Source organism: Lynx rufus, unplaced genomic scaffold (assembly GCF_022079265.1).
Source record: "Lynx rufus isolate CCGP_SWC_20201006 ecotype Redwood Valley unplaced genomic scaffold, mLynRuf1.p SCAF_30, whole genome shotgun sequence".
Lineage (NCBI taxonomy): Eukaryota > Metazoa > Chordata > Mammalia > Carnivora > Felidae > Lynx > Lynx rufus.
Genome location: NW_025814846.1, coordinates 2,052,524 through 2,075,511, shown reverse-complemented (window position 1 = coordinate 2,075,511; position 22,988 = coordinate 2,052,524). Strand labels below are relative to the sequence as shown.

The 22,988-nt window shown below is 39.6% G+C and overlaps 1 protein-coding gene across 1 annotated transcript in view; it reads left to right on the top strand.

Moving 5' to 3' along the window:
- Positions 1-22,988, top strand: part of KIF4A (kinesin family member 4A) — a 122,435-nt gene that overhangs the window by 24,340 nt on the left and 75,107 nt on the right. Inside the window, exons 7-8 of the mRNA XM_047092524.1 lie at positions 21,127-21,243; positions 21,854-22,029. Coding sequence (XP_046948480.1) covers positions 21,127-21,243; positions 21,854-22,029 — 293 coding nt within the window. The remainder of the gene's footprint in view (positions 1-21,126; positions 21,244-21,853; positions 22,030-22,988) is intronic.

Sequence of the window (22,988 nt, the reverse complement as noted above, 5' to 3'; positions counted from 1 at the left end):
TCATTTCTATAGTTATTAGTGAAGTCAAGCATACTTTTATATTTATAGGCCATTTATATTCTGGTTTAAATCACCCATTCAAAGTGTTTCTCTCCCTTTAATCAGTGTGGGTGCTGTACATTTCTTGTGAACTTTTTCTCTATAAAACATATTCAGATCCCTGCCAGATAGATTATAAATAAATTACAGATGGATAGCATAGATCATTCAATTGAAGTATAATATACATACAGAAAAGTGCCCACATCTTAATTATACAGCTTGATGCATAAGTGGTGATCAAAAACAATATTACAAGCATACCACTTATGCCCACTTCCAGTCTCTATCTTCTCTACAGGGTAACCTTTGTGCCTGACTTATTTCATTCAATGTAAGGTTGCCAGAGAAAATATAGGATAGCTAGTTAAATTTGAATTTCAGATAAACGATGAATCATTTTTCATGGAACATACTTATATTACAAATGATTCATCGTTTATCTGAAATTCAAATTTAACTGGTTGTTCTGTATTTTTTTTCTTTTGCTAAATCTAGTAATCCTGACTCAACATTGTGCTTTTGAGATTAATCCATATTATTGCATGTAGTTGTAGTTCATTCATTTTCATCACTATACATATTCCATTGGTGAATATGCCACAGTTTATTTATCCTTTCTACTGCTGGATGAGCATTTGGGTAATCTCCAGTTTGGGGCTGTTATGAATAGTGCTGCTATGAATATTCTTGTATATATATTTTGGTGAACATATGTACCCAAACTCCTTCAATCTTGATTCCTCCTGTAACTGCTACCCTATCTCCTTCCCTTTAGAGCCAAGTCCTCAAAAAAGTTAACACTGCTTAGCAACACATGTGATTCACTCTTAGTTACATTTTTTGATGAGATATAACACATAAAGAAAATTGCATATATAATGTATATAGTTTAATAATTATTAAGTGAACAATCATGTAACTATCACATAGGATGAAAAACCAAACATTTCCAGTGCCTGTGTATACCCCTCTCAGGTCATGACCTCCTCCCTTCCCTCTAGAGGTCACCACTCCAGGGGTGCCTGGGTGGCTTAGTCGGTTGGGCATCCGACTTCGGCTCAGGTCATGATCTCACTGTTCCCGAGCTCGAGCCCCGTGTTGGGCTCTGTGCTAACAGCTCAGAGCCTGGAGCCTGTTTCGAATTCTGTGTCTCCCTCTCTGTCTCTGCCCGTCCCCTGCTCATGCTCTGTCTGTCTCTCTCTCCTTCTCTCTCTCTTCTCAAAAATAAATAAACATTAAAAAAAATGTAGAGGTCACCACTCCTGACTTTTATGACGGTGATTCCCTTGCTTTCCTTGATGGTAGTGCCACCTGTGTATAAATCTCTTAAGTAGCAGAGTTTAGATTTGTCTATTTTTTAACTTTATATAACTGGAATCATACTGTATGTAATCTTTTGTGTCTTACATCTTCCATTCAACATTGTGAGTGAGAGATTCATCTATGTTGCATATAGCTGTGGTTCCTTTATTTTCATTTTGGTAGAGAACCCCATTGTTTGATTGTACCACTATTTATTCTTTCTACTGTTGATGGATAGTAAATTTGTTCCCAGTTTGGGGGTATTATTAACAACACCCTTATGAACATTCTTGTTTATATACCTTGATGCAGATGTATAAGAATTTTCTGGGGTATATACTGAGAAAGAGAATTATTGGATCATAGGGTACATACTCAACTGTCTTCCAAAGTGTTTCAGTGTATGAACGTCCCTGTATTTCCACATTCCCCAACACTGTTTGGGCAGAGTTTAAAATTTTTGCCCATCTAGTGAGTGTGGAGTGAGAAATCTCATGTGGTTTATTTATTTTTTATTTTTTTTTAATGTTTATTTATTTTTGAGAGAGAGGGAGAGACAGAGAGTGAACAGGGGAGGAGCAGAGAGATAGGGAGGCAGAATCAGAAGCAGGCCCCAAGCTCTGAGCTGTCAGCACAGAGCCCTACGTGGGGCTCAAACCCACAGACTGCAAGATCATGACCTGAGCTGAAGTCGGACACTCAACCGACTGAGCCACCCAGGCACTCTGCATGTGGTTTTAATGTTCATTACCTCAATGATTAAAAGGATTAACCACCTTTTTCTTTAAATGTTTATTTATTTATTTTTGCGAGGGAGACAGAGAGAGGGAAGGGCATAGGAAAAGAGAGAATCCCGAGCAGGCTCTGCGCCATCAGCATGGAGCCTGATGCAGGGCTCGAACTCACAAACTGAGAGATCATGACCTGAGCCAAAATCAAGATTCAGACGATTAACTGACTGGGCCACCCACCTACCCCAGATAACCTTTTTCTATATTTTTTGGCCACATATATTTTCTTTTCTATAAAATACCTGTTGTAGTCTTTCTCGTTTTTCTATTATGTCTGTCTTATTACTGATTTTAAAAAGTAGTTTTTTATATGCTGTAGATTCTAGCCACTGTTTAGTTATATTTATTGCAAACCTCCCCACTCTCACATGTTTTGCAAATGTCTTCTCCCTCTTCTCTAGCTTGTCTTTTCACTCTCTTATGATCCTTTTATTTTGTGTCTTGTTTAAGAAATCCTTCAAGGGGCGCCTGGGTGGCGCAGTCGGTTAAGCGTCCGACTTCAGCCAGGTCACGATCTCGCGGTCCGTGAGTTCGAGCCCCGCGTCAGGCTCTGGGCTGATGGCTCGGAGCCTGGAGCCTGTTTCCGATTCTGTGTCTCCCTCTCTCTCTGCCCCTCGCCCGTTCATGCTCTGTCTCTCTCTGTCCCAAAAATAAATAAAAACGTTGAAAAAAAAATTTAAAAAAAATAAAAAAAAAAAAGAAATCCTTCAGTAGTGCACAGTCTTGAAAATATTCTTTTACATTCTTTAATAAAAGCTTCACAGTTTTGCCTTTCGCATTTAAGTCTTTAATATACCTAGAACTGTTTCCTGTACATGGTATGGTGTGAGGATCCAATTTTGTTTTTCCACATAAATACCCATTTTTCCTAGCACCATTTATTAAAAAGTCTGTCCTTCCCCACTGCTGAGCAGTGTGACTTCTGTCATATACTAAGGCCCAAATATGTCTTGGTCTGTTTCTGGGCAGTCTATTTCATTAAGTCTAATTAAATCTTCCAAATCTATGTCCATAGTATATCTCCCCATTTGCTTAGGACTTCTTTAATATTGGGCAATAGTTTTCCCTGTAGATGTCTTATACATCTCTTGTTATTTTTTTAACATTTAATTTTTTTAATGTTTATTTTTGAAAGAGAGACAGAGCATGATTGGGGGAAGGACAGAGAGGGAGACACAGAATCCTAAGCAGGCTCCAGGCTCCGAGCTGTCAGCACAGAGCCTGACGTGTGATTCAAACTCACAGACCACAAGATCATGACCTGAGTTGAAGGTGGTCGCCTAACCAACTGAGCCACCTAGGCGCCCCATGTATCTGTTGTTCTATTTATAGGTAATTTATATTTTGACAGTATTAGAAGATATTTTTTAAGTTTTTTATTTTAATTCAATTTAGTTAACATTAGTTCAAGTTGTACAATATAGCAATTCAACAATTCCATACATCACCCACTGCTTATCAAGAGTGCACTCCTTAATCCCCATCACCTATTTAACCCGACCCCCAACCACCCTCCCTTCTGGTAACTGTTATTGTGTTCTCTATAATTATCTGTTTCCTGGTGTGTCTCTATCTTTTTTTCCCTTTGCTCATTTGTTTCTTAAATTCCACATATGAGTGAAATCATATGGTATTTGTCTTTCTCTGTGTTATTTGCTTAGCATAATACTCTAGCTCCAACCATGTCATTGCAAATGGCAAGATTTCATTCTTTTTTACCACTGAATAATATTCCATTATATATATACACCACTTCTTTATTCGTTCATCAATCAGTGGAAACTTGGGCTGCTTCCATAATTTGGTTATTTTAGATAATGCTCCTATAAACATAGGGGTGGAATTAGTGTTTTTGTATTCTTTGGGTAAGTACCCAGTAGTACAATTGCTGGATCTTAGTAGTTCTATTTTTAACTTTTTGAGGGACCTCCATACTGTTTTCCAGAGTGGCTGCACCAGTTTGCATTCCCACCAACAGTGCAGGAGGGATCCTTTTTCTCCACATCCTCGCCAACACCTGTATTCTTATGTTGTTGATTTTAGCCATTCTGACAAGTGTGTGGTGATATCTCATTGTAGTTTTGGTTTGCATTTCCCTGATGGTAAGTGATGTTGAACATAATTTCATATGTCTGTTGGCCATCGATATGTCTTCTTTGGAGAAATGTCTGTTTATGTCTTCTGCCCATTTTTTAATTGGATTGTTTTATGGATGTTGAGTTTTATAAGTTCTTACTATATTTTGGATATTAAGGTGCCTGGATGGCTCAGTCAATTGAGCCTCCAACTCTTGATTTTGGCTCAGGTCGTGATCCCAAGGTTGTAGGATTGGGCCCCGTGGTGGGTTCCACGCTGACAACACGGACCCTGCTTGGGATTCTCTCTCTCTCTCTGTCCCCTCCCCCAATTGCGATTTTCTCTCTAAATAAATAAATAAGCTTTAAATATATATATATATATATATATATATATATATATTTGGATAGTAGCCCTTTATCGGGTATGACATTTGCAAATATCTTCCCCCATTCCATAGGTTGCCTTTTAGTTGTATTGATTGTTTCCTTCACTGTGTAAAAGCGTTTTATTTTGATGAAGTCCCAATAGTCTATTTTTACTTTTGTTTCCCTTGCCTCCAGAGACATATCTAGAAAGAAGTTGCTATGGCCAATGTCAAAGAGGTTACTGCCTGTTCTCTCTTCTAGGATTTTTATGGTTTCAAGTCTCACATTTAAGTCTTTTTTTATTTTTTTTTATTTTTTTTTATTTTTTAAAAAAATTTTTTTTTCAACGTTTATTTATTTTTGGGACAGAGAGAGACAGAGCATGAACGGGGGAGGGGCAGAGAGAGAGGGAGACACAGAATCGGAAACAGGCTCCAGGCTCTGAGCCATCAGCCCAGAGCCCGACGCGGGGCTCGAACTCACTGACCGCGAGATCGTGACCTGGCTGAAGTCGGACGCTTAACCGACTGCGCCACCCAGGCGCCCCTTAAGTCTTTTTTTAAAGTTTATTTATTTATTTTGAGAGAGAGAGAAGAATGAGAAGGGGGGAGGGGGGAGAGAGAGAGAGAGAGAGAGGAAAATAGAGGAGAGAATCCCAAGCAGGCTCCATGCTGTCAGTGCACAGCTCGATGCAGGGCTTAATATTACTCACCAACCATGAGATCATGACCTGAGCTGAAATTAAGAGTTGGACGCTAGGGGCACCTGGGTGGCTCAGTAGGTTGAGTGTCCAACTTCGGCTCAGGTCATGATCTCACAGTTTGTGAGTTTGAGCCCCGCGTCTGGCTCTGTTCTGATAGCTCAGAGCCTGGAGCCTGCTTCGGATTCTGTGTCTCCCTCTTTCTCTCTGCCCTTCTCCTGCTCGCTCTCTCTCTCTCTCTCTCTCTCTCTCTGTCTCTCTCTCAAAAATAAACATTAAAATTAAAAAAAAAAAGAGTTGGACGCTTCACCAACTGAGCCATCCAGGTGCCCCTCACATTTAATCCATTCTGAATTTATTTTTGTGTATGGAGTAAGAAAGTGGTCCAGTTTCATTCTTTTGCATGTAGCTGTCTAGTTTTCCCAACACCATTTGTTGAAGAGACTGTTCTTTTTCCGTTGGATATTCTTTCTTGTTTGTTGAAGATTGACCATGTAGTTGTGGGTTTAGAAGTGATATTATAAAATCTTTTTTATTGAAATATAATATAAAACCAGGAAATTACATGTAAGCAAATAGCTTGCTGAATTTTCACAAATTGAACAAACTCATGTAACTAGCGTAGGTAGAATATTTAAAAATTTTATATTCTAACCTTATTTTTGGTATGGAAATAAAACTTATTTTTAATATTGATTTTGTCTATCTAGGAACCTGATTCCCTCTCTTGGTCATCTATCTTTACCCACCTTGCTAAAACCACTATGTAAAAGATCATCAGTGATATCTTAATTACCAAACAAATTGGTTCTTTCCAGTGTTCATCTTACCTGACCTCTTAGTGGCTTTGACATTTGAACACACCCTTCTTGAAACTTCTCTTGGTTTGTAAATCTTCATTCTCCTGGTTCTTTTTCTAACTCGAACTATTCTTTTTCATTCTCTTTTGCTTTTGCTTTTTCCCATTCCGTCATGCTAATTATTGCACCCAGCATGATCTCCTCGATTAGGAATGAGTACCCACTGCCTGCTGTTAGCTCTTCCTTAGTAATATTGTAGAGATGCACCCAGTTCCTTCTGCCTCTGCAAAATCCCTGCCTTCACCCTACACACCTGGAGACGAGCCTCCTAGGAGGCTCCAAAGAGGCATTCCATTCTAAATACCATACCTACATTAACCTCCTTAAAATACCACTTTGTAAAAAAAAAAAAATACTACTTTGTACATGGTACTTTCCCTGATTAGAAACTAAGTGGCACATCACTGCTTCCAGGATGAACTCTAAACACCATAGCCAGGCCTTCCAGACCCCATGTACCCTGGTCCCAGCCTACCTGCTCAACTGTCTTTCACAGCTTCCCCTGCCCACACTCGCCACCCCAGCTACACAGCCTTCACAACATACCCGGCTAATTCTGGCTTCTGTGTACTTTCATCACAGCCATCTCCTCCTCTCTCCCAAAATGCTGTCGTGCTCTCCTCCCCCATCAAACTATCTACAACATAGCCATGTTTTCAAGGTCCAGTTTAAGTCTTAGATTTTTCGATGTTGCCCTTGTAACCATTCCATCTTCTAATGTATTTTTTGTCTCCTTGAGATTCTCTAGTACCAGGGGACAACATTGTCAGTTTCTGGCCCCTATGTCTTTCCAGCTTTATCTCCCACCACCTGCCTACAAATGACAAGGTTCCAACCATAGCAGTCTACTCATCATTTCCAAACAGTAATTTCGTTTCAGATCTCTGTGCTGTTGTACTTGTATGTTCTCTGCTAGATTTTTTTTTTCCCCTTTCCACTGCCTCGCAAATCTGGCTCCATCAAGCGCCCATTTCCTCCTATGTTTTTAACCTCTCCCTTTCTATTGGCTTCCCCCCAACATAGAAGCATACTGATGTGTTTTACCCATTTTAAAACAAAACAAAATCCTTCATCCTCCTACTACGGTTCTCTTCCCTTTACCTTTCACTCTGCTTGCCAGCCCCCCCATCCTCATCCCATTGAAACTGTCCCTGCTGAGGTCACCCAGTGACCTGAAAAACTGGATCCATTAGGCTGTTTTCAGTCCTCCTCCTACTTGGTGACTCCACAGTGCCTGACACCCTGCCCCCACCTTTTTTTTTAAATATGAAATTTATTGTCAAATTGGTTTCCATACAACACCCAGTGCTCATCCCAACAGGTGCCCTCCTCAATGCCCCTTTATCTAGACAGTCTCCTTCCTCGCTTGGATGTGTGACACTGCCCTCTCCTGGGCTTCCTCTTTTCTGAGGACTCTCTCGGGCTCCTCTTCCACCCACCCATACCTGAACCAGCTCAGGTTCTGTCCTGGATTTTTTTTTCTTTTTCTTCCCACTGTTCAAGCCCATCACCTTGCCACCTTCACACAACTGTAGGTGGTCTCACCCACTTAGGTGCTTATAACTCCTACCTACACGCTGCCCATCCCAGACCTCTACCTCCAGCCCATATCTTACATCTACATTTCAACCTCTAAATGTAGTTGCCTGTGGGGCAGCTCACGGATGTCCCACAGACACCTCCCATTCCACATATCTAAAACTGAACTCCTCATCCCTCCCTGCTTGTGTGAAAGCTGCCCTTCCATCACCTTCAGTATATAATACCAATATGCCCTTAGTCACCCATGCCAGAAACCAGGGCATCAAGCCATGCTCTTCCTTCACTCTGGCTCCTTCTCCCAATCCCATCATTCACCAAGTTCTTCCAGTCTTACTTTCTCATCTCTCAAATCACTTTCTTTTCTCTAACCCTACAACCACTACCTTAGTTCAAGCCTTCATCATTTCTTAGCTTATAGCAAGCTTTCCAACTGGTTTCCCTATCTTTTTCAGGCACCCTTGCAAGCCTTCTACCAATCAGCAGCCAGGATGTTTTCCTAAACTGGATATCCCTGCTTAGAGCTCTCCTCATGGCTCCTTACTTTGTATTACACTGCTTGGCATGACCTTTGTTCTCTAGCCCTGCCTGCCTGGCTGGCTTCCCCTGTCCTCACCCCTTCCTTGCAATCTGCTTAGCCATTCTAAGTGTGCCAAGTTCTCTCTTGTCTGTGCTTCTTTGTACATCACGCTCCCTCTGCCGGAAATGCCTTCCTTCTGTCTTCACATGGCTAATTTTTTTTGCCCTTCAATGCTCAACTCTGATTTCATCCCCTTGAAGAAACTTTCTTTGACCACCTTCAGTCCCCCCGCCATCTCGTGGTCACCTCTTTCCTATAGTAACACTAACCCAACTCTGTCATACGGTCGTCTCCTAAAATGACTGACTCCCCCAGTAGACAGCAAGCCAGGCAAAGGTGTCTTATTCATCTTTGAATCCTTAGGGCCTGGCATAGTGCCTGACACGTAGTTGGTCCTGACTGAGTGCCTGAGTTTCTTGCTCCCTTTTGATCTGACTGGCAATTCTTATTAATATTTCAATTCACAATTTAGATGTCACCCAAATGCGAAATCTCTAATATGAAGCATAGCATCAGCTGGTGCTCCATAGTGTTTTTTCCTAACACTTTATTATGAGATTTTTCAAAGATACAGCAAAGTTAAAAGATTTTACAAGAACAGCCCTAAACCTAGCATCTGGATTCCACCATTAACATTTTAGTCTATTTGCTTTATGACATATCTAGCCACTCATTAAGCCATATTCTTTTTCATTTTTTTAAATTTATTTTTATTTTTTAAATATAATTTATTGTCAAATTGGCTTCCATACAACACCCAGTGCTCATCCCAACAAGTGCCCTCCTGAATGCCCATCACCCACTTTGGCCTCTCCCCCGCCCCTCATCAACCCTCAGTTTGCTCTCAGTATTTAAGAGTCTTTTATGGTTTGCCTCCCTCCCTCTCTGTAACTTTTCCCCCCTTCCCCTCCTCCATGTTCTTCTGTTAAGTTTCTCAAGATCCACATGAGTGAAAACATATGGTATCTATCTTTCTCTGACTGACTTAATTCACTTAGCATGACACTCTCCAGTTTCATCCACATTGCTGCAAATGGCCAGATTTCATTCTTTCTCATTGCCAAGTAGTATTCTTTTTCAAATGCATTTTAAAGTAAATCACACACATTAGTACACTTTCTCCTAAATACTTAAGCTTACGTGTTATTAACTGGAGTTTAATATTTGCTTATATTTTTTAATGTAAAATTTGAAAGAATGGAAAGCATAAGGAGCGACGTTGAGCATCTTTTCATGTGCCTGTTGGCCATCCGGATGTCTTCTTTAGAGAAGTGTCTATTCATGTTTTCTGCCCATTTCTTCACTGGGTTATTTGTTTTTTGGGTGTGGAGTTTGTTGAGCTCTTTATAGATTTTGGATACTAGCCCTTTGTCCGATATGTCATTTGCAAATATCTTTTCCCATTCCGTTGGTTGCCTTTTAGTTTTGTTGGTTGTTTCCTTTGCTGTGCAGAAGCTTTTATCTTCATAAGGTCCCAGTAATTCATTTTTGCTTTTAATTCCCTTGCCTTTGGGCATGTGTCGAGTAAGAGATTGCTACGGCTGAGGTCAGAGAGGTCTTTTCCTGCTTTCTCCTCTAGGGTTTTGATGGTTTCCTGTCTCACCTTCAGGTCCTTTATCCATTTTGAGTTTACTTTTGTGAATGGTGTGAGAAAGTGGTCTAGTTTCAACCTTCTGCATGTTGCTGTCCAGTTCTCCCAGCACCATTTGTTAAAGAGACTGTCTTTTTTCAAAACCACACTCAGATATCACCTCACGCCAGTCAGAGTGGCCAAAATGAACAAATTAGGAGACTATAGATGCTGGAGAGGATGTGGAGAAACAGGAACCCTCTTGCACTCTTGGTGGGAATGCAAACTGGTGCAGCCACTCTGGAAAACAATGTGGAGGTTCCTCAGAAAATTAAAAATAGACCTACCCTATGACCCAGCAATAGCACTGCTAGGAATTTACCCAAGGGATACAGGAGTACTGATGCATAGGGGCACTTGTACCCCAATGTTTATAGCAGCACTCTCAACAATAGCCAAATTATGGAAAGAGCCTAAATGTCCATCAACTGATGAATGGAGAAAGAAATTGTGGTTTATATACACAATGGAGTACTATATGGCAATGAGAAAGAACGAAATATGGCCCTTTGTAGCCACGTGGATGGAACTGGAGAGTGTGATGCTAAGTGAAATAAGCCATACAGAGAAAGACAGATACCATATGGTTTCACTCTTATGTGGATCCTGAAAAACTTAACAGAAACCCATGGGGGAGGGGAAGGAAAAAAAAAAGAGGTTAGAGTGGGAGAGAGCCAAAGCATAAGAGACTCTTAAAAACTGAGAACAAACTGAGGGTTGATGGGGGGTGGGAGGGAGGGGAGGGTGGGTGATGGGTATTGAGGAGGGCACCTTTTGGGATGAGCACTGGGTGTTGTATGGAAACCAATTTGACAATAAATTTCATATATTGAAAAAAAAAGCATAAATTTTAAGTGTATACTGAGTTTTGACAAATCCATTTACCTAAAAGCCTATAACCTAACACCTTATCATGATATAGATTACTTCCCTTCTCAGTCAGTTGTCACCCTGCCACATCTCACTGCATTCTCCCTTTTCATTGTAATTATTTGTCAGTTTTCCCCACTAGACTTTGAGTTCCTTAGAGGTAAAGACCAGTTCTTATTTTCCCACTAACTGTGCCAAGCACTGTGCCTGGCACACATTTGGCGTTCAGTAACTGTTAGTTGGCCGGATGAATGCATATCTGCCTTATCCCCGGAATATGAGCACATGTTGTATTCATTCTCTTTCTTTCTCATTTCCCACATTTAAAAGGTTACTTGGTCATGTCATTTTTGTCTCAGATACCTTTCTTTAAAAAAATTTTTTTAATGTTTATTCATTTTTGAGACGGAGAGAGCATGAGTAGGGGAGGGGCAGAGAGAGAGGGAGACACAGAATCTGATTCAGGCTCCAGACTCTCAGCTGTCAGCACAGAGCCTGACGCAGGGCTCAAACTCATGAACCGCAAGATCATGACCTGAGCTGAAGTCGGACGCTTAACCAACTGAGCCACCCAGGCTCCTTTTCTGGTGTTCCAGTCATTAGAGATCTCTCACCTGAACTATTAAAATAACTTCCTAAAAGGTTTCCTGTTTTTAATGTTTATTTACTTTTGAGAGAGAGAGCGAGAGACAGAGCATGAGGTGGGGAGGAGCAGAGAGAGAGGGAGACACAGAATCCGAAGCAGGCTCCAGGCTCTGAGATGTCAGCACGGAGCCTGACACAGGGCTCAAACCCACAGACTGCGAGGTCGTGACCTGAGCTGAAGTCAGATGCTTAACCGACTGAGCCACCCAGGCACCCTCTAAATGGTTTCTTAAAACACCAGTTTTTTACTCCCAAATTGACCTCCCAACTGACGACCAAAGTAATATTTACCAAATCCAAATTCGATCACATATACCCCCTCTTTAAAACTTTTCATTTGTTTCCATCATCTACAGCAGATATTTTTATCTGCCTTCCTTTTAAAGCAGAGGAACTCTTCTTTAAGTGAAATCTTACAACAAATTCTAACAGTTGAAATAAATTAAAGAACAGATTTTAAATTCATGTAAATTTATTTTATAAGTTCAAATGTATAACACTGTATAAGTCAATCTTCAAACAAGAAGAACATTATAGTTATTATGATCACAATTTCTTTCTTTATGTTAACGGGCATATCATAGAGTTTTCTGTAATAAAAAATGAAGTACAACGAAGGACTTGTATCTAGAATATCTAGAAATATAGAATATTTCTGTAATAAAAAATGAAGTACAATGAAGGACTTATATCTAGAATATATATAAGGACTTGTATCTAGAATATATCAGACTTCAGAAGAACTCTGGAAACTCAAAAGTAAAAAAAACAATCCAAGTACAAAGTAAGCAAAAAACACAAACAGATGTTTCACCAAAGAGGACATACAGATGGCAATAACTGCACGAAAAGGTGTTCAGCATCCTTAGTCATTAAGGAAATACAAATGAAAACCACAATGAGGTATTACTGCACACCTCTCATAATAGCTAAAAGAAAAAATAGTGACAATACCAAATGCTGCCAAGAATGGGGAAGAATTGAATCTCTCATACATTGCTGGTGGGAATGTAGAAAGGTACACTCAGGGAAATAATATGTTCTTATCAAACAATATAGCAATTGCACTATTGGACATTTATCCCAAAGAAAGTGTATGTTCACACAAAAATTCGTACGTGAATGTTCATAGCTGCTCTATTTGTAATAACCAAAAACTGGAAATGATTCAAAATGTCCATCAGCAGGCGAATGGTTAAACAAAAATGTAGTTCATCCATGCTGTGTAATACTACTCAGTAGTAAAAAAGAATGATTACTGGGGTACCTGGGTGGCTCAGTCGGTTAAGCATCCGACTTCAGCTCAGGTCACAATCTTGTGGTTCGTGAGTTCCAGCCCCGCATTGGGCTCTGTGCTGACAGCTCAGAGCCTAGAACCTGCTTCAGATTCTGGGTCTCCCCCTCTCTCTCTGCCCCTCCCCTGATTGTGCTCTGTCTCTGTCTCTCTCAAAAATGAATAAACATTTTTAAAAAGTATTAAAAAAAAAGGAATGACTATCGATACAGACAACACCTTGGATGGATTATTGTTATGCTGAGTGGGGAAAAAAAAGGCCAGTCTCAAAAAGTTACATACTGTGTGATGCCATTTAAACATTCTTGAAATAGCAAAATTAAATAGGAGAACAGATTAATGGTTGACAAGGGCTAGGGATTGGAGAGAGTAAAGGAGTAGGTGTGCATATAAAGGGTAGCACGAGAAAGCTGTGTGGTGATGGGACAGTTCTGTATCTTGATTTTGGTGTTGGTTACTTGAAGTTATACATGTGATAAAATTGCATAGAACTACACACACACACACACACACACACACACACACACACATACACACACAGAGTACATGTAAAAACTGCTGAAATCTGAATAAGCTCTGGGGATTGTGCCAATGTTAATTTTCAGGTTTTGATACTGTGCTATAGCTGTGCAATATGTTACCACTGGGGAGGCTAGGTGAATGATGTATAAGACCTTCCTGTACGTTTCTTTGCAACTTCCTGTGAATCTAAATAATTATTTTGAAAGAAAAACTTTTTTTTTTAATTTTTTTTTTCAACGTTTATTTATTTTTGGGACAGAGAGAGACAGAGCATGAACGGGGGAGGGGCAGAGAGAGAGGGAGACACAGAATCAGAAACAGGCTCCAGGCTCTGAGCCATCAGCCCAGAGCCCGACGCGGGGCTCGAACTCCCGGACCGCGAGATCGTGACCTGGCTGAAGTCGGACGCTTAACCGACTGCGCCACCCAGGCGCCCCAAAAGAAAAATTTTTTTAAATGCACTATAATAAAAAGCATTTTTTTCTCTTTCCCCAAATCCCTAGTCCACATTTCTAGATATTTTCTCTTTCTATACAAATAGAGGCGTATAATGTACTCTGTTCTAGTCTACCCTTTATTTTTTTCACTGAAGGATCTATGTTGGAGGTTGTTCCATGTGGAGCTCTACCACATTCTTTTTTTATGTCTATATATTGTATAGATAGACCATTGTATTTATTATACCATTCCCTTACTGATGAACATTTAGATTGGTTCTAGACTTTCACCATTACAAAGTAAGCTCTAGTGAACATTCTTCATTCTTAGTATATGACATGATGGGGATTCTAGATGACAGAACCTTATTTAAGGTTTTGCATCTAACTTTTCCTATAATTTATTCTGGTGACACATTACCAAGAATATCCTGATTCATCATATGTAGCTGTGAATTATAAACACTTTTTTTTTTAATTTGAAAAGAGAGAGAGTACGCATGAGCAGAGGAGAGGGGCAGAGGGAGAGGGAGAGAGATCATCTTAAGGTGGCTCCACACTCAGTGCAGAGCTCTACATGGAGCTCGGTCCCACAACCCTGGGATCATGACCTGAACCAAAATCAGGAGTGGGACACTCAACCAACTGAGCCACCCCAATGCCCCTAAACACTTTGTAACAGTCCAAATTACAACCTCAGGATTCTCCTCAATTATTTACCTGATCTGGGAGTTTCACATGATAGGACATTTAAATCCAAAGTTGTATCACTAGCAATATCTTTTCTAGTTTATGTTATGTAATAACTTTAAATGCTTTTAACAGGATACTTGCAAAGTTTATAAGAAGCACTGAAACTATCTTTTTTTAGTGCCATTGGCTAAGTGTTTCATATGCACTTTCTCATTTAATCATTTTTTCTAGCTTTTATTGAGATATTATTGACCTATATGTAAGTTTAAGGTATACAGTGTGATTATTGGATACATGTATATATTGTGAAATGATTACCATAATAAGGTTAGTTAACACCTCTATCCCCTTACACAACTACCGTGTGTGTGTGTGTGTGTGTGTGTGTGTGTGTGTGTGTGTCTGGTGATAGCATTTAGGATTTACTCTCTTAACAACTATCAAGTATACAATACAGTAATGTTAATTATAGTCACCATCCTTTACATGAGATACCCAGAACTTATTCATCTAATAGCTGGAAGTTTGTATTCTTTGACCAACACCTCCCCATTTCTCTCACTCCTCAGCCTCTGGCAGCCACCATTCCACTCTCTTTCTGTGAGTTCAGCTTGTTTAGATTCCACGTATAATTGAGAACATACAGTATTTGCCTTTCTCCATCAGACTTATTTCACTTAGCATAATGTTCTCAAGGTTCATCCATGTTGCAAAAGGCAGGATTTCCGTCTTTTTTGTGGCTGAATAATATTCCTTTGTATGTATATGTGTGTGTGTACACCGAATTCTGTGTATCCATTCATCTATCAGTGGGCATGTAGATTGTGAATATCCATTTGGTACTATACAACTGACGATGATGCAGTGATAAGTGCATGAATTTGAAGAATTGCCTCTGCCTGGTGTTTTGGTACAAACTTGTACTATAGTGGTATAATAACTTGCACGATTTTCCATGAGCGAGCATGTGACCAGGGAAAAGTCTATGCAAAGCCACAGCCTTAAAATACACATTTGCGAAACATTAAGACATGCACACATATTAGAGGTATTTTCAAAGACTGTAGAAAAATTAATTAACCTTGCTGCACAAAAAGATGTGCTGGTAGACTTCAGCATGTTAAGATTTGAAATACAGCACACTGGAGTGAGCTGTGTAAAGGCAGTTTTTAAAATAGTTAAAATGACTGTAAGTAGTGGTGATGATTACACAACAGTGTGAATGTACTTAGTGCTACTGAACTGTACACTTAAAAATGGTTAAAATGGTAAATTTTATGTTACATATATCTTGCCATAGTAAGCTCCAGGCTCTGAGCTGTCAGCACAGAGTCCAATGTGGGGCTCGAACCCACGAACTGTGAGATCATGACCTGACCTGAAGTCGGACGCTTAACTGACTGAGCTACCCAGGCGCCCCTATCTTACCACAGTAAAAAATTTAAAAAAAACAAAACCCAAATGACCGTTGCAGAAACTCTGAAGAATCTCTGTGTTTCCCTAAAGTATCCCTAAGGTTCTGAGGGACACAGTTTGAAAACCACTGCCCTACGTGAGAAATACAAATACCTGAAACCGACCTATCTGTCGTGCATTTATGATCTCTCCTGAGCTGCCCTCTAACCTGATTATTTGTCACTCTCCATCTTATAACTTGCATTGTATTCATACTGAATTACCCGTAGTTCTTCACAAATATGTGCCTTGGCATATGCTACTTCCTCTGCCTGGAATGCCCTTGCACTGTTCTTTCCTACTCTTCCCTCCTCCACTGGCACTGTTCTAGTCATCCTTCACAGTTCAGCTCAAATTTTTCATTCTTTTCTGAAGCCGTCTGTTACCTTCCCAGGTAAAGTTTACCACTCCCTCTTATGAGAACCCATTTCGACTATATGTATACTTTAATGTTATATTTGTAATTATTTTTGTTTGTGCATCCATCTCTCCCTGTAGATTATGAACTCCTTGAGAGTGGAGATTGTGATTTATTCATCTTTGTATCTCTAATACCTAGCACAGTGCCTGGAACATTGTGCCTGTTCACTAAGTGTTCAATGAAAAGGACTCAGATGTGTGGGGTGAGAAAAGAGACGAGTCCAGGATGTCTCAGGTTTGCTGTTTGTTGGATGACTGGTTAGATGGCGAAAAAATGGGAAGGAACAGTGGTAGAAGTGAAATAGATTTACACTGAAAGATGAATTCTGTTTTGTCCAGTATTTTTATGCAATGCCTCATGGGCACAGCCCACTGGAGGTTATTCAGTAAGCAGCTAAAATACAGCTCTGGAGAACAGGAAAGAGGTCTGGTTTGGAGATGCAGATTAGGGAGTCATTCTTATCAGTATTTATTGGAACTCTAGGCTGTATAAACCCAGGGAGAATATATATAGTAAGCAAAGAGCTTAAGGCAGTTTCAAGAGAATATCAACATTTAATGGGTGGGTATTAGAAAAACCATCCCATTAAGTAGCCTGGGAGTGATGGAGAATGGGGAACACATTAGTTGCATGATTCTGGGGCAGAGACTTGAGAGTTCCAGAGTTCTTTATATGCTTTTTCTACATATCCCCTCTTATCAGCCTCAAGTCTGTCCCCTTTCCAATGTACCTGGTGCCTCTGAATAAATCAGCTCATTTTCATAGAGCATAGAGATTAAGACCATGGACTTTGGAGCCAGACTGCCTTTATTTGAGTCCTGACTCTGCCACTTATTAGCTGCATGACCTTAGGCAACTTCCCTAACCTCTTTGTGCCTCAACTCTCATATCTGTCAATACAACTATGATCATACTTCATAGGACTATTGTGAGGATTAAATGAGTTAATATGTATAAAGTACCTAGAATAGGTATACACTATATAAACTTAGCTGTTATTGTCACTGTCGTCATTATTGTCCCTCCGAAGGCTCTTTAGATTGAGGCTTCTTCCATCTTGCTAAGTCCGTTATTGCTTGTCTACGTGTACTCTAAAAATATGTTGAAACCTCCTCTCTACTGATATTTCTCTCCTATGTTCTGTGATCTTGTGGGTGAGTACTTTTAAAATTCCTTTTAGTGGTGTTTTAAGGAGGGAGAGGAGAGAAATGCTGGTGGTCAAACTTCCTGTAATGCTCTGTGTTCTTTTTGTATATGAATTTATTTGTTACATTGATCTCTGTGAAGCCATATCGAATTTTTTATTGGAATAATTTGTGACTAGATAATTACAGTTTTATGTTGTGAAAGCCTTCTATCCTTTTTCTCTTTTAGACGTCCTGTTCCCAGAAAGTTAGCTGTCTTTTTTCCTGAATTTTGTGGATCTGTTTTCTTAACATCTACCATACTGGTGTATGACTGTGCCCCTCAGTCCCCAGCAAACAGATTCCCATCATTTTACTTCTATAATCAGTTCTTCCGTGTGTATCAGCTTGAAGGCCAAAGCAGCCATTTCTTTATTCACTCACAGTATCTTCTGAGTGAAGAAACTGTTATCAGAATAGATTAGGAATTTGTCAGGTGCTGTCTACTTTCAGCCTCATGTAATTTAGTAGAGATCCAAATAATCCAAGTTTGTCTACCCTATTAATAAAAACATGTAGGTAGCACTTTGTAGATCACATTTGATCTTTATCATAGTCCCCTGAGGTAAGGTATGTATTACACCTATTTTATGAATAAAGGAGAGTTTTAGTGGCTTATCCAAGCTCACACATATTGGTAAGTGGCAGAGGCAGAGTCTGAGTGAAGATTCTGTCTCCTAATCAAAATCCCTTCTACTCTGTCCCTTCTCAGTACTTACTCCTATAAGTTTTGTGATCCATTGCAGTAACAGATCATTCCCTTTCTCTCTGACTAGGCAGACCATATCAGTACTATATTACTTCCATTTTTCACCCCATTTTACTTGGTTATCTGCCTTAGGCTTGCAGATATTTTCTTCACCTGTAGAGTAGGGTTTCTCAGCTGTGGCACTATTAACATTTCGGATCAGATCATTTGGGGGGGACTGTCCAGTCTCTTGGTAGGATAGTGGCATCCTTGCCACCAGATACCAGTAGCACTGCCTGCCACCCCACAAATTGTGACAACCAAAATGTCTCCAGGTATTGCCAGATGTCCCCTAAAAAGCAAAATTTGTTTGTTGCCATAGTAAATAAACACCCAAAAATGTCAAGTAGTATTCTTGATCCTCTCCTTGCTTGATCTATTCTCAATCTTAGAATAACTTCTGGTTTTATAATTTTATCTGGACATTTTTTCTCCATAGCCATCATTGATCAGAAATTTAAACCTCTGCAAACATGTTCTTCCCAGTCTTTATGACGTACACTCCATCCATGTCATGAACTCATCATTTTAAATCTCTTAACAGAAAATCAGATCCTGTTTCGTGATGGGTTCTTTCTAGAGAGACATTCATTTCCCTTGCTTCTTTCTATTCCAAAGCCCCAATTCTCATTTGAAAAAGAAAAAAAAAACAGCCTCTTTATACCCAAGTGAATGATTCTTGCTTAGATCAAAGTTGCCATAGATTCTTCTCAGGGTTCATCTAGATTTTTTTATTGTTGTTCTTGTACGACACTATAGATGGAAGTTTTGCTCAGCAGGTTTGAAAAACCTCAGCAGTCTATTCCTTAACATCCCAGATGGGATATGAGCCAATGAGATGGAACTGTGTTCTGTTTGGCTCAAAGGGGAAAGAAAAGAAAGGAATGAACTAATACAAGGATTAGTACAGGTATTGGTGAGCAGCTTTGATAAATCTCAGCAGACTCTCCTTCACATCCTGGGTAGGATAAATGGCCCTGAAAAATGGTATCCCTTTCAGCTGGCAATAAAAGGAAAAGACAGGAATGGTTGCTTGAAGGGATTGGTTTTGTTTTAGATTTGGGAGATTTGAGCATGTATAGAGACTGAAAAGAAGGAATTAGTAAAGGGAAAATAAATTGAAGATCTAAGAGAGAGGGAGAAGATCAAAGGTTTCAAGGTCCCAGAGAAAATGGGGGGGGGGACTAGAGACACCAGCACACTAAAGGGGAAATAAAGGTGGTTATTTACTCCTCTGAAACAAGAAGGATGAAGGAATCAGTAACAGCAAAGAAAAGACCGTGAGGTGAGGAGAGGGAAAACCTTCCCTTGCGGATAACTTTGATCTCCACAATGTATTTGTTGAAATCATCCACTAATAGAGTGAACGTAGATTTACAGTCTTGAAAATGATGAGTGTTTAGAATAGCTGCTGTGGTGAAGTAGGAATGAGGAAGAAAAGATTGCCGCTTGATGAAGTGTTCAGCAAAAGTCAGAGAGCAGTGTTTTATAATGAATGGATCTAGTCCATTTAGTTATGCGACTTTCTCCAGCATTGCAGCCTACAGTAACTTACACACACACACACACACACACACACACACACACACACACACACCCACAGTTAGTTTAATGTGTGACTGGGAATTGACATCATGGGAAGGCAGAAGGTCATGGGTCTAGTGAGTGCTTGAGAAAGCCTAACTGAAATGATCGATCATAGTGTCCAGAATACGTAGTTTAAGGCCCAGGGGAGGATGATCTACTGGGAGTATTAGAAAGTGTCAGTAAATTGGTGGCTATAATAAGGGTGAAGAGCAGGACCCATGAAAGAAATGAAAAGCTAGTAGAATGCAGTCAGAGAGGAGTTTTGGAGCTCAGGATCTTGTAGATATATAGTTATTTCTGATTGTATGGGAGTCCACAGTATGGCTGAGTAAATAAAAAGGTAGAGTAGCATTAAACAAAAATGATACCATTTATTTATCATTTACCTTTGTATAATTATCTTTTTTTTATTTTTGAGATAGAGAAAGCGTGAATGGGATAAAGGCAGAGAGATGGGGACAGCATCTGAAGTAGGCTCTGTGCTGACAGCAGAGAGCCCAAGGCAGGCCTCGAACCCCCGAACCATGAGATCATGACCTGAGTCGAAGTCGGACACTCACCTGACTGAGCCACCCAGGCACCCCACTTTGTATATCATTTAATTCTCCACCACAACCCAATGAGGTAGATAGATGTGCCTCATTTTAGAGCAGAACCCAAAATCATATAGATAGTCAGTGATAGAGCCAGGATTAGAACCTAAGTCTATCTGACACCAAAGCCTGTGCACTTAACCACTATACTATGTAGCCTTTTCACAGTAAACATAATCATGGGAAGGTCAGAGGCTTTAGAAGGACCTCAGAAATTATTACAGGGTTTAAAAAGCAAACTTTGGAATTCAAGAAGTGGAAAAGAATCTTTACCCTTTTTAAAGCAACAAGAGAAAATGTATTCCTCTGTGGTGTGAAAGAAAAAGCATAGGACTTAACCGAAATCCTAAGTTGGAATGTCAGGCCTACCACTCACCAGCTGTTTGACCTTAGACAAGTCATAGAAACTCTGATCTAGTTTCCTTATCTGTAAAGTGAGAATGACAGTAAATATAATTTAGTGACATGATAAAAAATAGCTGTTCATCTAATTTCTCAGCACTAATTTGAGAATTAAAAGTGGTAATGGATATAAAAAGTAAATATACAAATTGTTGTTGTCATGGTGATAGTTATGTCTTTCTACTTTGTTTCCATGGGAAAGGGCAAGAAGTCTCAACAAATTCAGTTGTGCATATCCAACATTTAGACCTTTGTTTTCAGAAAAGTGAAGAAGATCAAGAAGTCTCCTTAAGACTGATGATTTAATATTTCTGTGGGGTTTTTATTTTATGTAGGTGTATGTTCGATGCTTTACCAAGCAATTTAAATTGTGTTTCCTGCTACTAGGCATTAATATTAACCGAGGCCTCCTGTGCTTGGGAAATGTGATCAGTGCTCTTGGAGATGACAAAAAGGGTGGCTTTGTGCCATACAGAGATTCCAAGTTGACTCGACTGCTTCAAGGTAAGCCCAGAGTGCCTCTAAAAATAAGAGAGTAACTCAGAGTAATAGTGCTGAGAAGGTAAAGACGGGATCGGTGAACAGATTTTTGGACTATCCTATACAGAGCTATCTAAGTGATAAATCGGAAAGAGACCAATTAGTAGGCAGGCTTGTAAGATAATGGAAAGGTGTCTTCATAGATGGGTTTGAAAGCCAAGAAATCTACAGAATGCCAACTGAACTTTATACTTTGTAACTGAAAATGAACTTGATTACTGTTTATTAATACTTGATAAGCAGAATTCCCTGAATAATTAAAACCTACCTAGAGAGGGCATCCTAAGAATATTTAATTCCACTAGTGGCTCCTAACTTACTTGTGCTAGGCCTGAGTTGTTTTAACCCAACTAACTGCCAAAATCACAGTCTTATGAATGGGGACACATGGAATAGGATTCTAAACTATATCATTTATGCAACAAAAAATCTTAGTATTTTTACTAACAGGAAATTTGCAGATTATTAAAAATTTTTTTCTTAGAGCTCTGAGTTTGAAGGCACCCACCTAAATGGACAGCTTTCCTTGCATCTTGCTTGTTTGATTTTATTTCCTCCTATTGTTATTTTTCAGATTCTCTAGGAGGTAATAGCCATACACTTATGATAGCCTGTGTGAGTCCTGCTGACTCCAATCTAGAAGAAACATTAAATACCCTTCGCTATGCTGACAGAGCAAGAAAAATCAAGAATAAACCTGTTGTTAATATCGATCCCCAGACGGCTGAACTTAATCATCTGAAGCAACAGGTAAAAGGGACTTAAAATTTGATGGGAAAAATTTAAGTGTATGCGTGGAATGATAGAGCTTCTGTTTCTCAGCTTCTCCTCTACCAGAAGTTTAGAGATGTTAGCTAAGCATTCTGTTGGTTTGGGAAAATTCTAAAGTAATTCCTGTTAACATGTTTGTTGTCATCTTTAAGATCTGGGGGTGGCATTGGAGATTTCACTGATAAAAAAGTGAGCAGTGGGAGACAAGGCAAGAGAGGTAGGCAAGAGTCAGATCCCGAAAGTTCTTACATGACCGCTTAGAGAATTTGAAATTCAACCAGAAAGCTGTGGGAAGCTACTGAAAGTAAGTGGGCTACATGGTGATATGTGTGCTTTAGGGAGATCACGCTAGCAAGTATACAGAAATAGATTAGAAGTAGGTATAACTTGAAGTAGGAAAACAAATTACAATAGTACCCCCCTTATCCATGATTTCACTTCCCACAGTTTCAGTTTACTCATGGTCACCCATGGACTGGAAGCAGGTGATTCTCCTTCTCACATATTGTCAGAAGGTTAACAGTAGCTTAACACTACATCACAGTGCCTATGTCATTCACCTCACTTAGACACTCATCACGTAGACATTTTATCATCTCATATCATCACAAGGAAAAGGGTAAGGACAGTACAATAAGATATTTTGAGAGGGGGGATCATAGTCATGTAACTTTTATTATAGTATATGATTATAATTGGTCTATTTTAATTTTAGTTACTGTCAGTCTCTTACTTGCATGATTTATAAATGAAACTTTATCATAGGTATGTATGTATAGGAAAAAGCATAGTATATATAGAGTTCAGTACTATCTGCAGGTTCAGGCATCCACCAGGGGTCTTGGAACATATCCCCCACAGATCTACTGTAGGCTATTATAATAACCCAGGTGAGAACTATGGCCTGAACTAAAGATAGTAGCCATAGAAATAAAGAG